A 17,574-nucleotide genomic window follows, 5' to 3' on the forward strand; every position below is an offset into this window, starting at 1 on the left:
TTGAGTTTTAATTACTAATTTACTAGTTTATAATAACTTATTTTTAGTCTTTGGCATGACAACAGTATATTTTTTCCTAGTTATTTCGCAGTATAGTAGTTTTCTACTTAAAGTGTAATTAAAATGCTCAATTAGGTTAATTAAGCAAGTCAAGGGACAACAGTGGTTCCCCTTCGGGGGGAACTTCAGCACTATAAGTGGATTTGATTGTAAAATCCACGCATTGGGAGGTTTGGTTCAGAAGCTACTCGTCTGAAAGAGTATTGAACGGGCCAATTAAGAATGAATTGGCAGCGCAAGCCTGCGCAGGTGAGAGGCATAAGCAATCAACTGAGTATATAAGCTCACCTGGTGCCAGCAGACGCTATCCTTTTCGCTTCAGAGACTTTCTGATCGAGTCGATGAGGGTTCCTCCTGCTGTGACCAGCGATTCTGAGCGAACGAGAGCATTCTCCCGGTCCAGAGTGTGTACACGCAGTGGCAGACGGTCGAGCTGGGTTTCTCCCTTGCCTGGCGTTCTTTGGGTCCTGTCCTCCAGAGCGGTGCATATAAAGTTGCAAACTTCACAGAAAGAGCAACACAGTCGTGCAGCACGTCCTTATCAGGACGGCGCTCCGACTGTGCGTTTCTGGATGCGGTGGTTTCCTGTCCTCGGATGATGGGCGCGGGCACTGCGTTACATATCTGGGGGTCCAGCATGTTAATGCGCTGCTCGCGGGCAGTTCATGTCGTCATTGCGATGCCATGACTGTTGCGCAAGATCGCGGTTAGCCTTTGCAAAAGGGCGAACCACCCCAGTTGTCCCCTGCTCTGCAGCGGGCACTCGGGCAGATCTGAGGGTTTCAGCGAGAGATAATCCGTCGCCCACGGGCCCGCGGACCTTCCGCTCCTCTAAGCGCTCCATCCAAGCTTCGGGCGGGGGAAGCGATCCGTCTAACAGATGGTAGCCCTTACGCCCGATGACACCGGAGACCAGATGTCCACCGCGGCATCGGAGGGTGGGCTTTCATTGTCCGATAATGATCCAGACCCGCTCGCCCCCTTCGGGCTGGTGAGCGCTGTCACTACGGATCCTGAAACGGACATGTTAGCCGTGCTTTCCCGGGCTGCTTCGGCCGTGGGTTGGAGATGGTTTATCCCCCAGCTCCGCGGCCGGACCGACTAGAGGGGCGTTCCCTTCTTCCCGGAGGTGCACAGTAGGCTCACGCGGTCTTGTAAAGCACTTTTTTCTGCTCGTGCTGCGTGTTCCTCCACCCTAACCACTCTTGACGGTGAAACAGCCAGGGGGTATGTGGCGATTCCTCAGGTTAAGTGCGCGATGCCGGTAAATCCGCGCGGCGCCTCTTCTTGGCGGGGTCCGCCTCGTCTCCCATCCAAAGCCTGTAAGTTATCTACCTCCCTCGGAGCTAGAGCTTACATAGCTGCGGGCCAGGCTGCTTCCGCCTTGCATGCGATAGCCACCTACCAGCGCTACCGAGCGCAGGCGCTGGCCGAGCTGCACGAGGGTGGGTCCAACCCAGGCTTACGAGCTTCGCACCGCCGCCGACTTAGCTCTTCGGACTACTGAGTCCGCTGCGTGTGCGTTGGGGAGGACGATGTCCACATTAGTGGTCCAGGAGCGCCACCCCTGGCTGATATGCGCAAAGTCGACAAAGTCCGCTTTCTTGACTTCCCCATATCCCCAGCCAGGTTCGGCGACACTGTCTGTGAATTCACCCAGGAATTCAAGGCGGTGAGAGAGCAGTTGGTGGGTGATGTCTTATCGGCGGTTCGTAGCCCGCTCCGCCCGCCGTGCCATTCATACCTGCTCCTCGCCGAAAGCGCCCGCCTACGAGAGCTGCTCCGCCCCCGCACACGCCTCCGGCGAAGCGAGCGCGTCGGGCACCTCGGAAGCAGGCAGCCCCCCTGCCCAGAACGCCGCTAAGTCCGGCAACGGACTGCGAAGCGCCCCTGGGACAGGCCATCTGGAGAAGAGGGAACTTGCTCTTTCCCCGCTGGAGGGCGGGGCCCCATTTCCAACGGCACTTTTTACTGCCATGAAAACATTATGAAAGGGCACTTTTCACTTCCCCAGATGTGACAGCCCGAAATCTGCCAGTCTGGGACGCTATGCTTTCTAGCTTGCAGATTCGGTGCGTTTCGCCAGTGGCTCACGAGCGCTGGGAGGACGGTCTCCTTTCTCCCACCCCTCGAGCCTCCCCTCCGGAGCTCGGGTTCGGAGTGAGAGCAAATATCTCACCTCCAGCTTTTCCGTGGGACCCGCGAGCTTCCCGGATCAGCACACCCACTCCGCGCTGCCCCACTGCTGGTACGTCAGCGATTGTAGCGATGAGTCCATTAGCGATAGCTCTGCCTGCCTGGTTAGCGCGGGCCAGCTCTTCGCGGTGGCTCATACGCACAATCAGACTCGGCTATGCGATTCAGTTCGCGAAACGGCCCCCCAAGTCACGGGTGTGTATTCACCAGGGTCAGCCCCCTGTCCGCCCCTGTCTTGTGAGAGGAGATTGCTGTCCTCCTGGCGAAGGATGCAATCGAGCCGCTCCCTCCAGCCGAGATGGAGAGCGGGTTTTACAGCCCACGCTTCATCGTGCCCAAAAAGAGCGGTGGGTCACGGCCAATCCTAGATCTGCGCGTTTTGAACCGCTGCCTGCACAAGCTGCCGTTCAGAATGCTCACGCAGAAGCGCATCCTCCGGTGCGTTCGTCCTCTGGGTTGGTCTGCAGCATTAGACCTGATGGACGCGTATTTCCATGTCTCCACTCTTCCTCGCCACCGACAGTTTCTGCGGTTTGCGTTTGAAGGTCGAGCTTGGCAATACAAAGCCCTCCCCTTCGGGCTCTCTCTGTCTCCGCGGGTCCTCACCAAGCCCGCGGAGGGTGCCTCAGCGCCCCTTCGGCTCGCGGGCATCTGCATACTCAATTTCTTTACGACTGGCTGAATTTTGCCCTCTCTTTTGATTATGCACAGAGTTGATTATGCACAGAGACAAAGTGCTCTGGCACTTCCACCTGTGGGGGTTTCAGGTCAACCGAGAAAAGAGCAAACTCGCCCCCGTGCAGAGGATCTCTTCTCTCGGGCTGGAGCTGGACTCGGTCACCATGGCAGCGCGCCTCTCCGGAGAGCGCGCTCAGCTGATGCTGTACTGTCTGAGAGAGCTCGACAGTAAAATAGTGGTCCCACTGAAACTATTTCAGAGGCTCCTGGGGCATATGGCATCCGCAGCCGCTTCATGCCGCTCGGATTATTCTATATGAGACCACTTCAGCACTGGCTTCACGATCGAGTCCCCAGACGCGCATGGCACGCGCGCGCACACCGAGTCTCTGTTACTGCGCTGTGTCGCCGCGCCCTAAGCCCTTGGAGCGACCCCTCGTTCCTACAGGCCTGGGTGTCTCTAGAACAGGCGTCCAGTCTTGTTGTAGTTTCAGCAGACGCTTCCAACACGGGCTGGGGGGCTGTGCGTTGCGGGCATGCGGCTGCGGACCTGTGGAAAGGTACCCAGTTGCATTGGCATATCGCCTGGAGCTGTTGGCAGTGTTCCTCGCTCTCCACCGTTTTTTTCCGGTGTTGGAGCGGCAACACGTGCTGGTCAGGACGGACAGTACGGTGGCGGTGGCGTATATCAGCCGTATAGGGGGTATGCGCTCTCGCCGCATGTCTCAGCTCGCCCGCCGTCTGCTCCTCTGGAGTCATCCGCGGCTGAAATCGCTGCACGCCATTCATATTCAGGCAAGCTCAACCGTGCAGCCGATGCGCTCTCACAGCAGCCTTGCGTCCTGGAGAATGGAGACTCCACCCCGAGTCTGTTCAGCTGATATGGGCGTGATTCGGGGAAGCCCAGATCGATCTGTTGCTTCCCCCGAGATCACTCATTGCCAGTTGTTCTTTCCCTGACCGAGTGCTCTCGGCACGGATGCACTGGCTTACAGCTGGCCTCGGGGCACGCGCAATACGCGTTTCCCCCAGTGAGCCTGCTCGCGCAGTTACTGTGCAAGGTCAGGGAGGACGAGGAACAGGTTACTGGTTGCGCCCCTCTGGCTCAACCGGACCTGGATGTCAGAGCTCTCCCTCGCGATAGCCCTCCCCTGGCAGTCCCTTCGAGAGAGCACCTACTCTCTCAGGGACAGGGCACCACCTGGCACCCTCGCCGATCTTTGGAGATTTTTAACGCGAGGAAGACTTAGGTAACCTCCGATTGCGGTGGCTAATACCGTCACTCGGGCTAGAGCCCCCTCCCCGAGCGCGCCTATGCCCTGACGTGAAGTCTATTCACTGAATGGTGTGTCTCTCGCTGAGAAGACCCCCGTAATTTGCCAGATCAGCGTTGTGCTTTCTTTACGCCGAGAGAAGTTGGAGAGCAGGCTGTCGCCCTCCACACTCAAGGTTACGTGGCTGCCATCTCCGCTCTCATAACGCGGTGGCTGGCAGCACCGTGGGAACGCATAACCTCATCATCCGGTTCCTCAGGGGCGTTAAGCGAATTAATCCACCCCGCCCCCTCTCATGCCCTCTTAGGATCTCGCCCTCGCTACACAAGCCGCGTCAGATCCCTTCGATCCTCGACTCAGTATATTTCTGTCCCTGAAGACAGCTCTGCTGGTCGCGTTGATATCGATTAGAGGGTCGGGGACCCGGAGGCATTTTTCGGTCAGTGACAGTGACTTCGTCTGTTATAGCGGTCGGCAGCAGGGAAGTGCCGTACCGAAATAAGTTCCCACTAGATTGTGGATGCCTTTCTTTCACTATCAGAGCCGAGATGAGCCGCGTCCCCCGAGAGCGCGTGCGCACTCCACTCGGAGCTTCGCATCCTCTCGAGCGCGCGCACGCGGCGCCCCTCTAACAGACATCTGTAGAGCTGCGGGCTGGGTGACACCCAACACATTTGCAAGGTTTTACAATCTGCGAGTGGAGCCGGTTTCCTCAAGGGTATTAGGTAACCCTTGGTGATTGAGGAAACAATTCGGTAGGGTGTTGAAACACGCTTGCTGCGCCATTTTCCCTAACACGGAGATACGTGCGCCTTTTTATCTGTCAGTAAGTTCCCCGTCAGGTGAGCCCTGCAGATTCCTCCGTGGCCCCCAGCACTGACTCAGCGGAGGAGTCACTTGCTGGCCCACTACGTTGTAGGTCTGCCCACTGGTCAGCCCGCGTTTTGGGTAAAGGTGCCTGCTATGCGTGGTCCCCACTAGGCGATCCCATATGCTTATTCAGCCACGGTTAAGTCCCCCCCCCTGGGCGGACCCGTGTCTTCCCTCCCCGCTAACCACTCTTTTGCTATGCGTACTCCCCCTTTTTAGGGCTAGTCCATATGTAAATTCTGCCATCTATCCCCCCTTGGGTAACGGATAGCCTCCGCAGCGTCCTCCCTATCGGGATTGCACGCTTCCCAACGTACTGTCGTATTTTCCTAGAATTATCTAGATGCTCACGACTTCCCAAAAAATATATATAAATCCGTAAAACTTCTGTTGAAGTAGGATAAATTAGGGCCAGGGACACGTTGGAGGACCGCGCCCCCCATGATGTGGGTGCGTCACGCTTGCTTGACTATCTCCTCATCGGGGGTGTTGGTAAGGTGCAGTCATTATGGCGCTTTCAATGGGCTCCCAATGCGTGGATTTTACAATCAAATCCACTTATAGTGCTGAAGTTCCCCCCGAAGGGGAACGTTCGAGGTTACTAAAGTAACCCTTCGTTCCCCGAGGAGGGGAACGGAAGCACTATACTCCGTCGCCATAATGACTGTCCCTTAGCTGTTGAAAGTCTCTTCAGCTTAAAAAGGATAGCGTCTGCTGGCGCCAGGTGAGCTTATATACTCAGTTGATTGCTTATGCTGCTCACCTGCGCAGGCTTGCGCTGCCAATTCATTCTTAATTGGCCCGTTCAATACTCTTTCAGACGAGTAGCTTCTGAACCGAACCTCCCAATGCGTGGATTTTACAATCAAATCCACTTATAGTGCTTCCGTTCCCCTCCTCGGGGAACGAAGGGTTACTTTAGTAACCTCGAACGTTTCTTTAGAAGAAAAATGTAATAGCAAATATTTCTTCATTCATTTATTTTATTTTCGGCTTAGTCCCTTTATTTACATTTACATTTACATTTAGTCATTTAGCAGACGCTTTTATCCAAAGCGACTTACAAATGAGGACAAGGAAGCAATTTACACAACCAAGAGCAACAATGAATAAGTGCTATAGGCAAGTTTCAGGTCTGTAAAGTCTAAGAAGGGAAGTATTAGTAGTATTAGTATTTTTTACTTTTTTATTTTTATTTTATTTTTATTTTTTTGGTACAATTAGTGTGATATTCAGAGAGGCAATTGCAGATTAGGAAGTGTAGTGGAGACTAAATAGTTGAGTTTTTAGTTGTTTCTTGAAAGTAGCGAGTGACTCTGCTGTTCTGATGCAGTTAGGGAGTTCATTCCACCAACTGGGCAGATTGAGCGTGAGCGAAAGTGATTTCTTCCCTCTTTGGGATGGAACCACGAGGCGACGTTCATTCACAGAACGCAAGTTTCTGGAGGGCACATAGATCTGCAGAAGCGAGAGCAGATAAGAAGGAGCAAGGCCAGAAGTCACTTTGTAGGCAAACATCAGAGCTTTGAATTTGATGCGAGCAGCAACTGGCAGCCAGTGCAAACGGACTAGCAGCGGAGTGACATGTGCTCGTTTAGGTTCATTGAAGACCACTCGTGCTGCTCCATTCTGGAACAGTTGAAGAGGCTTGATAGAGTTAGCTGGAAGCCCAGCTAGTAGAGAGTTGCAGTAATCCAGTTTGGAGAGAACAAGAGCTTGAACAAGGAGTTGAGCTGCATGTTCAGATAAGAAGGGTCGGATCTTTCTGATGTTATAGAGTGCGAATCTGCACGATCGAGCAGTTCTAGAAATGTGGTCAGAGAAGTTTAGTTGGTCATCAATCGTTACTCCAAGGCTTTTCACCATTTTGGATGCAGTAATGGTTGCCCCATCCATCTGGATTGAAAAGTTATTGTGTAGAGTTGGGTTGGCAGAAACTACAAGCATTTCCGTTTTTGCGAGGTTCAGCTGAAGATGATGATCTTTCATCCAGTGTGAAATATCCAACAGGCAGGGTGAGATGCGAGCTGGAACTGAGGGATCATCAGGATGAAAAGAGAGGTATAGCTGGGTATCATCAGCATAGCAGTGGTAGGAAAATCCATGTCTCTGGATGACTGGTCCTAGAGATGATGTGTAGATGGAGAAGAGAAGTGGCCCGAGAACAGAGCCTTGAGGTACCCCAGTGTTTAGATGCTGTGGGTTGGACACCTCTCCCCTCCAAGACACCCTGAATGACCTGTCAGTGAGGTAAGATCTGAACTATTGTATAACAGTGCCCGCAACGCCCAGTGACTCAAGCGTAGATAGCAGGATCTGGTGGTTGAACGTGTCAAAAGCAGCTGACAAGTCCAGCAAAATGAGGACTGATGATTTAGAGTCTGCTTTAGCCAGTCTGAGATCCTCCACGACCGAGAGTAGGGCAGTCTCAGTTGAGTGGCCTTTCTTAAAGCCGGATTGCTTGTTGTCCATGAGATTGTTTATTAATTCAGGGTGGCCACAGCGGAATGAACCGCCAACTTATCCAGCACGTTTTATGCAGCGGATGACCTTCCAGCCACAACCCATCTCTGGAAAACATCCACACACTCATACACTACAGACAATTTAGCCTACCCAATTCACCTATACTGCATGTCTCTGGACTGTGGGGGAAACCGGAGCACCCAGAGGAAACCCATGTGAACTCAGGGAGAACATGCAAACTCCACACAGTAACGCCAATTGACCCAGCTGAGGCTCGAACCAGCGACCTTCTTGCTGTGAGGCGACAGCACTTCCTACTGTGTCAATGCCTCGCAGTAATAGCAAATATTGTATATATAAATTATCCTTGCTCTCTATATATACACCATATAACATTATTAGTAATTGCACATATTAACACAAAATAATTGTAAAAAGCTAACTGAATTATAACCTGAACCATGAATTTATTATATTTTGTTCCAGCAGTTTATGAGTGCATCATCTCCTCTGACACACACAAAGGAAATTACATCACCTAAAGGTGAGATTTTGAAATAGTAAAACTAACTGAAATTTTTGCTCTTTGTGGTTTTCACCTCATCTCTCTGCTTTTTTCTTTTAAAGGGCTTGTTGCTTCTCCTGAAACAATCACAATCAAAGACGCAGAGTTGGTGCCTGTTCTAGCAGCTGAGGTGATTTTGACTACATGCATCACACTCCTCCATACTGGCAATAGAAAACACACACAAATATTTTTAAGTCTGTGTCAACAGCCTTTTTCTCACACCAAATGCATGACACCCCTTCAGTGCCATTTGCCCTCACAAAATTCATAAGCTTTTTGTGAATTTTTAGACTAAAACAGATCATCTGCCCACATGAAGCTTAGTCACGAATAACACCAGATTATATTATTCGTTCCTTTTTTCTGTGTTTACTGTACCACACGCTTCATATGCTGTTTTCCTGATTATATTATAGTTTGGTGGGGCAGAGTTGCCTGAAGCCACAGCTCATGAGATCGACTTGCTCATGGAACAGCAAGATCAGTTCCATCTTGAGGGTGAGATCTTTAGAGAAATGGACAGACTGATAGATAGACACTTAAATTGAAATTGATCTGATTTAACACAAGTTAATGTTTCATTATTAACCATTCACAGGCCCACACACAATCTTTGTCCACTGAAGCCTTCAGAGCACTTCACAGATTTCCACATAATTTGGAGCAATCTTACACATCCCACACATCTTGTGTGTTAACTCAATATTTCGGATGATAAATACTGTACATGCAGTGAATATTTTTCAGATAGGTTTTAAAATTTAATATACACAAAATTGTATGTAACATACAGTACCCGGCATTAATGAGTATACATCTTACAGACCTCTCTTTTAAAGGAATACTTTTATAAGATGCTGTAAATTAGGATATTTGTGTATGTACATTATATTAGTCAGTGCCAAAGCCAAAGGTGGAACTATTTATTCATTCATTTATTTTCCTTTGGCTTAGTCCCTTTATTTATCAAGGGTCACCACACCGAATAAACCACCAACTATTCCAGCATACACTGCACAGCATATTTAAGTACACCCCCCACAAATCTATATTTTAAATATTTTTTTTTTATAGGAAGCTATACAAAATTATATTTGTGCATATACATTAGATTACTCAGAACTGAAGCCAAATATTTAGCTTATCTTACAAAATAACTTACGATAATGGTCATGAAACTAGTACACCCAAATTTATATGTTATAGAAAATATATTATATATTTATTAAATATTATTATATTAAAAAAAAAGATGATAAATCAAGAGAAGCAAAAAAAAAATTTAGTTGAAATTTTGTAGGTTTTTTTTTTTTTTTTTGCAATATTTGGCTTGAATTTAATTGCATTATCTTTCTATTTCTAAATATGTTTAATGACTAAAATATTATTTTGATAAATATATTTGTTTAATAAATGTTTTGTTTAAATGCACCAAAATACATTGCCTATGTTCACTGAGATGTGGATAAAAATATATATTTTCAAAATGGGGTATTACTCAATTATGCTGAGCACTGTATGTTTTACACAGAGGATGTCCTTCCAGCCATAACCAAGCTCTAGGAGACACCCATAGACTCTCACATTCACACAATACACTATGGCAAATTTAGCTTATTCAATTCACCTATACTGCATGTTTTTGGACTGTGTAGTTCTGTAGTCTGGAGTACTCGGAGGAAGAAGTGCCAACTGATTCAGCCAGGGCTCGAATCAGCGGCATTCTTGCTCTGACGTGACAGTGCAAACCACTGAGCCACCTTACCGTCCGAAAGTTAAAACTAATGTGACAAAATAATAACATCACATTGCAATAATAAGAACTCCCCAAAAAATATATTAGGGAAAGATATGAAAGTTTTTTAATAAAGCGAAAAATTCAAGAGAACCATAAAAAAAAAATCTTAAATTTAGTTGAAATTTGGTAGTTTGTCTTTTTTTTTTTTTGCAACTCCTCACTTGAATTTAAGGGCTCTATTTTGAAGGTCCATGCGCATAGCGAAAAACGCAAGGCGCAAACACTTTCAGGGCGTGTCAGAACGCATTTTTGCTGATTTAAGGATGGGAAAATCTGCTTTGCGCCGTGGCGCATGCCTGGTCTAAAAGGGTTGAGTTTATTTTCTTAATGAGTTATAGGTGTGTTTTGAGAATAAACCAATTAGAGTCTCATCTCCCATTCCCTTTAAGAGCCAGCTGCGTCGTGCCAAAAGCGCATTCGCTATTTACAGGACGTAAAGTAAGTCTAAGTGGAAAAACTGAGCATTTCACTAGCAAACAGTTAACAGTTTTTTTAACAGAAAACTGTTAAACAGAGCATCTACTGCGTGAGAATGAGAGATAATGGATCTACTTTCACTTTCGCTCTTGGATAGGGAAACCATTACGCACAGACATCAATTAGTCTATAAACAATTAATTGCATTTGTTAAGCGCACGTATTCGTTTCAAAACTATTTCTAAATTCAGTTCTAATTTCCAGCAAACGAATAAATGAACAATAATAATAACGTAGTGTGCTCAAAAACACACAAGGAGTTATATCCTAAAACACATACTGTGCCCCATATAGTCTAAAACCTGACAGGTGGGCAAATCTAAGCTTGTTTTTAATAAAACAAATATAAATATGGATATAATAAATAATACTGCTAATAATAATAACATTATACAAAAGCAAATTGTTATGAATGAACTGAAAAGCCTCCCAAGATGAAGAAGACATAAAAGCAGTGATTTTTCATATTTATGTAGGCTAGAAAATAATATGTTTTGTAATATTTTAATCCTTTATATTTATATCCTATATCTATTCTTATTATATCCTATATATATCCTTAATATACATTTTTTTTTTCATATGTAAAGATATTTGCATGTTGCTCTCTTTTGCATATTAAGCAGTGTGTTAGCGAGGCGCAACTCTGCGCCGGAGTTTAGACCGGGTTTGTTTTGGTCTAATGAAAAATCTATTTTAGTTTCTCAAAATAGCAACGCTCCAGCAGTGCGCCTCAGAATGCCTTCCTTTTTAGACCAGAACGCCTATGGGCACTCATATGAGCGCTAATGCATTTGCTATTTAAACAGCGTAACGCAACGACTCAAAACGACTCTTACGCCAAGCTGAAACTAGCAAAAGACTATTGCGCTGCGCCTTGCGCCTTGCGCCACATTGCGCCGGGTGTATGATAGGGCCCTAAGTGTTTTATCTTTCTATTCCTAAGGATTCTTATTTTAATGAACATAACTGTTTAGTAAAATGGTTTTGTTCAAATGCATTCAACTATATTGTCTATATTCCATGGGAAATGGATAAAAATATATATTTTTTAATTTACACTTTTCACTGTACAATTTACATACACAATTCCATCTATTTTTAATCTAACTCTACCATTAGTGGCCAATGAAGTCTAGAATAAAGTCTAAAATGTACTCATATGTCGTAAGCCATCACAAACATGTATTAAAATGTACTAAATTAACATTTATTTATTTAAATGTTATTTCACAATATTGCTGTTTTACTGTATTTTTAAAAAATAAATGTGGTCTTGGTGATATTTTAAACCTTAAAGATGCCATACATTAGATATTTTACTTTACTATTTCAGATGTGCATTTTCAAAAAGTTTGAGATACAGAGATTTTAAGAAATCTGAAATGTAAAATATTCAAATTTATAAATGTGAAAGATATAAACATATGTTGTTGAAAATAAAGTTACATATTATTTATATTGGGCGTCACAGTGGTGTAGTGGTTAGCACAATCGCCTCACAGCAAGAACGTTACTGGTTCTAGCAACTGGGTAAGTTGGCATTTCTGTGTGGAGTTTGTATGTTCTCCCCTTGTTTGCATGCCCTTCCTCTGGGTGCACTGGTTTCCTCCATAGTCCAAAGTCATAGGTGAATTGAATTATCTAAATTGACCGTATTGTATGTGCATGAATGCAAGAGTGTATGGGTATTTCCCAGTGTTGGGTTGCAGATGGAAGAGCATCCTATGGGTAAAACATATGCTGGATAAGTTGGCGGTTCATTTTGCTGTGGCGCCCCAGATTAATAAAGGGACTAAACCAAAAGGAAAAGGAATGAATGATTGATTTATATTTTTACATTTTTCCAAAATGGATAATATATTGCTTAGTTTATGTTTTCAACTATGTTTTTAATTCTGTGTCCTTCTTCAGATGAAGATAAAGAAAGAGAAAGGGTGGCAGATGCAGAGAAATCAGGAAGTCTCGATCCTGCAATGGTCTCTATAGAACAGTGAGTAACACTTGAGGAATATAGAGAGAGAAAGTTTAGGAAGCAAGAACCAGATTTTTTTTGTCACACTGCACCCCCATCTGATTTGCATGTCAAATCTGTTCTTTTGTTTAAATGTCTGAGCTCTAATTTGGAAAGACCTGCTTGTTCAGACAGTATAGTCAATATCTCATACATCTACTAAATGGTAATAACTTAAGCTCAATGGCAACAGTTTCTACAGCAACTGAGAGTATTACTGTAGATATTATGGAAGTTTGCAGGAATTATTGTAGTTTACATATTAATGTCATATAGTTTACTATATAAGGAAAAAAGACCCAGCAAGTGAATTTGGATTTGCATTTGTATCACATGTTGTAACCTAAATGATCAAATATAATGAGCTATGTAAGAATATTTTATTTATTGCTTGCTTTATTGTTGCCAATGTGTGAACTAGGTTGTTATGAAAAGTGAAAGATGAGACTTCCTGTGAAATTTAGATTTACATTTAGTAATTTAGCAGATGCTTTTGTCCAAAGTGACTTGAAGCAATAGTATCTGGATGCAGACTTTATGATGCAAGCTCAAATTGCTTTATTGCATGCAGCTCAAATTGCAACTGCTCCAGGTCTGCAGACTCTTCTCAATTGAAGAGGCATTCAGCGATTTAACCAGAAGAGGCAATACACAGAAGAAGTGCTAATTATACAAAGGAACTGTAGTGCTTAGAGAATTAGGTGCTAGAGTAAGGGGGAGTTTTGTTTTTGTTTGTTTGTTTGTTTGTTTGTTTGTTTGTTTGTTTGTTTGAGAGACGTGTGTTTCTACAGGTGGTTTTTACAAGATTGTATAGCTAAAAATCATAATTTTTTGTACATATTACTCGGTATAGGTTTTTTTCTGTGTATTATTGTGTATTTAAAATGTGTTTTTTTTACTTTTCTATTGGCAATATTCAATTTCTTATTATTTAAAAACCCCAAATAATATTTTTTTCACGTTGTACAGCATTAAATTATTTAAAAATATATTTAGTCTTTTAAAAATGGGTGTCCATAAATCTATACTGTTACCGTACCATACTTTATATATTTAAACTGATAAATTAATCTTTCACAACTACTGTATGTAACATACAGGAAATTATGTCACTTCCCCTCACTGATAAGATCTGATGCACTGAAGTGTTTGTTTTCACTCTCTGAGAAAATACTTTGATTTGCACCGTTCTTACACCTAGAGTGCTTTTGTAAGACATCAAAACTGTAGCCCCATCATCAAGAATAGATCTTATAAATTACAGAAAATATGACTTTACAAACTGCATTATAAATAAACCATTTTTTTTTTCATATTAGTCAAAAATATTCATGAAAATAATTTTAAAACTGAATAAATATTAATTTACACACATTTCCACAAATAAATAGACTCAATGATGGCCTAAAAATTTGCGGAAATCGACTGATTTCTGCCCGCGCAGATTCCGTGTGGGCCTAATCATAGGTCAGCATTTACTAATGCATTATTAACATGCAAATTCATGCTTGCTATCATTAGTTAATGCACCATGACTTAACATACCAACTGTATTTTCATTAGCTAACATTAATTAACATAAACAAATACTGTAGTAAATGTATTGTTGATTGTTTGTTCATGTTATTCAATGCATTAACTAACATTAACAGGGTATCTGCAGGGTCTTAAAAAGCATTAAAAGTCATATTAGAGAAATGTAAGGCCTTTAAAAGATAATAATGTATAAGCCTTAAATGCTATTTCAATTTGTATTAAATTTTGTATTGTTTTTTATTTTGCAATGTATAGTTGTATACTAAAGTTTACGTGGATTTAATCTGCAAATATTGGGATGCGTGTATTTTATTAAATCAATAACATCCTGCTAGATTTGACTGATTTGTTTACTGCAGTAACCAAGGCAGCACCATTATTCCTGCTGTTCTATCTGGATTAACAATTATATGCATTTAATGTTTTAAATTTTAGTTTAGAATTCTCACAATTAGTATTTAGTAAATACACTCTAATGTTACGGGCGAGGCAGTGGCGCAGTGGATAGCACGTTCGCCTCACATCAAGAAGGTCGCTGGTACGATCCTCGTCTCAGTTGGCGTTTCTGTGTGGAGTTTGCATGTTCTCCCTGCGCTCCCGTGGGTTTCCTCTGGGTGCTCCGGTTTTCCCCACAGTCGAAAGACATGCGGTACAGGTGAATTGGGTAGGCTAAATTGTCGGTAGTGTATGAGTGTATGTGTGGATGTTTCCCAGAGATGGGTTGCGGCTGGAAGGGTATCCGCTGCGTAAAAACTTGCTGGATAAGTTGGCGGTTCATTCCGCTGTGGCGACCCTGGATTAATAAAGGAACTAAGCTGACAAGAAAATGAATAAATGAACTAATGTTGCCAGTTGAATGTTGCCAGTTGAAACCTAAAGTGGCAATGAGGTCTTAAAATGTATGTAAAGAGTCTTAGGGTGCTTTCACACATGTGAATAGATTCAGTTGTTCCGAAACAGGGATTAAAATTGTTACATTATTGTTGCTCTTTGCTCTTGGGTTTGGTTCGCTTTCACACGGCAAAGTTTCTAAACAGACCAAAAGAGCTAAAACAAGTCACTTGTGAGTAAACTCAACTCACATTGGTGGAGAGGAGACAGAGTGATGAAGCCAATCATGATATGGGGATGGTTAGGAGGCCATGATGGACAGAGGCCAGGGGGGTAAATGTGGCCAGGATGCAGGGGTTAAACCCCTACTCTTTTTCAAAGAAAATTCTGGAATTTTTTAAAGAGTGTCAGGACCTCGGTTTAGCATCTCAGCCGAAAGACAACGCTCACTGAGCAGTGTAGAGTCCCCACCACTATACTGGGGCATTAGGATCCACACAGACCACAGGTTGTGTTTGAGTTTCACGGTTTATAGTCCCGCTCAGCTGTCAGGGGGGTGGTGGTTTGGTGGTGTTTGACAAGATGAGCACGATGTGTCTGAAGAGCGAGGAGGGATGTGGAGGGGAGGGGTGAGAAGGGTGTACAACGTATTTGAGGACCGTGAGGGAGACGCGCAATTTCTAGGAGATTATCAATCATTGACGGGCATCCGGGAGTCTCTGTGCATTTGCGTGAGACTCCCGAAACTTCCGGGAGACTTGGGATGTCTGTTAAATGACCTCCCGCCCTACGCATAATTCTTTCTTTATTTAGCCGGATGCCTATTACATATCCATAAAACACTGTTATATTACCGGGCTCTGATCGTATTGCTTTCTCACTACAATCGATCCGCTCCAGAGTTTGTTTCAATCGAGCCGAGACCACCTCATTCAGGCGATCTCAGAGCGATTGTTTTGGCGCGGATCCAAGCGCGATCGGTTGATTCACATATGCCAAACGAACCATGCTAAAACTGGGCAAATGTGACAGGTTTCGAAACAAAAGTCTAGGAGTGAAAACACCCTTAAAGTCTTAAAAGCTATTGAAATTCACTCTCTGATTCCTGTATATACCCTGATTAACTAATACATCCTTAATGTAAAGTGTTTTTGATTTCTGTATAGTACAGACCTGTCACGAAAGTCAAAATCAAATGGTCAAACAGACTCTTGGTTTGGGTTTGAGACCTAACATAACATCAGTTTGCATAGACAGTGACAGTTGTTGGGCCAAATGTCCTTGACCTAAAAAGTCTGAAATAAAGGGTCTGCTTGACCTCTGCTTGCCTGGAATGGCTGCTTGTGTTGAATGTAGCTCTCAAAGCTTTCAATCATCTCTGAATGTATGTTCACAGACTGAAGAACAGCGAGTGCCTTATGGATGAAGGTAATGGACGTTTTACAGAGGTCACCTTAGACCGAGTCGCTTTAGAGATGACGCCTCCCCCAATCACTATGACAACAACCACGGACGCCAGCGAGAGAGATGTGGAGATGGAGTCCAGTGAGGTTGGTGTCTGTATTACCTTGCCCATTATACTCAAGTGTTACATAATCCATATGTGTTGTGAAGCGTGAAGTTACATTGGCCTGAATCCACAACAATGCACTGGTGTTTCGATAACCTCTTGCTCTTCAATCTCATTTTTCCCTCTATTTCAGACTCTCACAGCCGAGCAATCTGTGCCTCTGAAGAGACGAGGTCGCAAAAGGCAACTGATTTTCGCCGACCAAAACACACAGATTTCCCAGGATGCAATGCGACAACAAATCAACAACCCTCTGACTGAAACTCAATCTCTGGTGGGAGGCCTGTGATAGATAATCTAATCACTAATGCTGGGAATCCTTTGACAACTCCTGATTTGATTCTATGAAGGTTCAGGGAATCAGGGTGTAATTACAAAAACAATTCTTGATTCTTCTCAATTGTCAAATAACAGCATGAGACACAAATCTTTTATCAACCAAAAGCAAAATCTAAATATTAATCTGGTAACTAAATTATCAAGTTGCAGCATATATAGTTTTCATGATTAAGAAATATTTTACTGTTTTGCCATTCAAATTGTAAAAGTTTTTTTACTGTTTTTGAAAGCAAATACAGCAAACGCGGTAATATTGTGCAATTTATGTAAAAATATAATTACATTTTTTTCAAAAACAGTTAGAAAACAGCAATAATTTATTAATTGAATAACTAAATAATCAAATTGCAAATTACAATATATATTTTAATGATTAAGGAACATTTTACTGTGTTTGCTGAATTAAATTTCTTTGAAATACAGCAAAAACTGTAATATTGTGCAAATAAATTTGCTGCTAGCTCTCTGCAACTCTCACATGGTCGCCCACTGAAGCAGCGCTGTGCCCGGTCTGTATCTAGATGGGAGACCACATGGTAAAGCTAGGTTGCTGCCTGTGGTCTGTGTGGATCCTAATGCCCCAGTATAGTGGTGGGGACTCTACACTGCTCAGTGAGCGTTGTCTTTCGGCTGAGATGCTAAACCGAGGTCCTGACACTCTTTAAAAAAATTCCAGGATTTTCTTTGAAAAAGAGTAGGGGTTTAACCCCTGCATCCTAGCCACATTTACCCCCCTGGCCTCTGTCCATCATGGCCTCCTAACCATCCCCATATCATGATTGGCTTCATCACTCTGTCTCCTCCCCACCAATCAGCTGGTGTGTGGTGTGCAGTCTGGCGCAATAGGGCTGCTGTCACGTCATCCATGTGGATGGATCTAGGTGTTGGATGAGTAGA

General features: G+C 44.0%; 1 protein-coding gene across 2 annotated transcripts in view; it reads left to right on the forward strand.

Moving 5' to 3' along the window:
- Positions 1–17,574, forward strand: part of rec8b (REC8 meiotic recombination protein b) — a 45,329-nt gene that overhangs the window by 15,102 nt on the left and 12,653 nt on the right. The window contains exons 6-11 of one of the 2 annotated variants that reach the window (XM_068217116.2): positions 8,031–8,088; positions 8,172–8,239; positions 8,529–8,610; positions 12,302–12,380; positions 16,165–16,318; positions 16,472–16,612. In XM_068217116.2, coding sequence (XP_068073217.1) covers positions 8,031–8,088; positions 8,172–8,239; positions 8,529–8,610; positions 12,302–12,380; positions 16,165–16,318; positions 16,472–16,612 — 582 coding nt within the window. 2 annotated transcript variants of the gene reach the window in all.

The sequence above is a fragment of the Danio rerio genome, chromosome 24 (genome assembly GCF_049306965.1).
Source record: "Danio rerio strain Tuebingen ecotype United States chromosome 24, GRCz12tu, whole genome shotgun sequence".
NCBI classification, from domain to species: domain Eukaryota; kingdom Metazoa; phylum Chordata; class Actinopteri; order Cypriniformes; family Danionidae; genus Danio; species Danio rerio.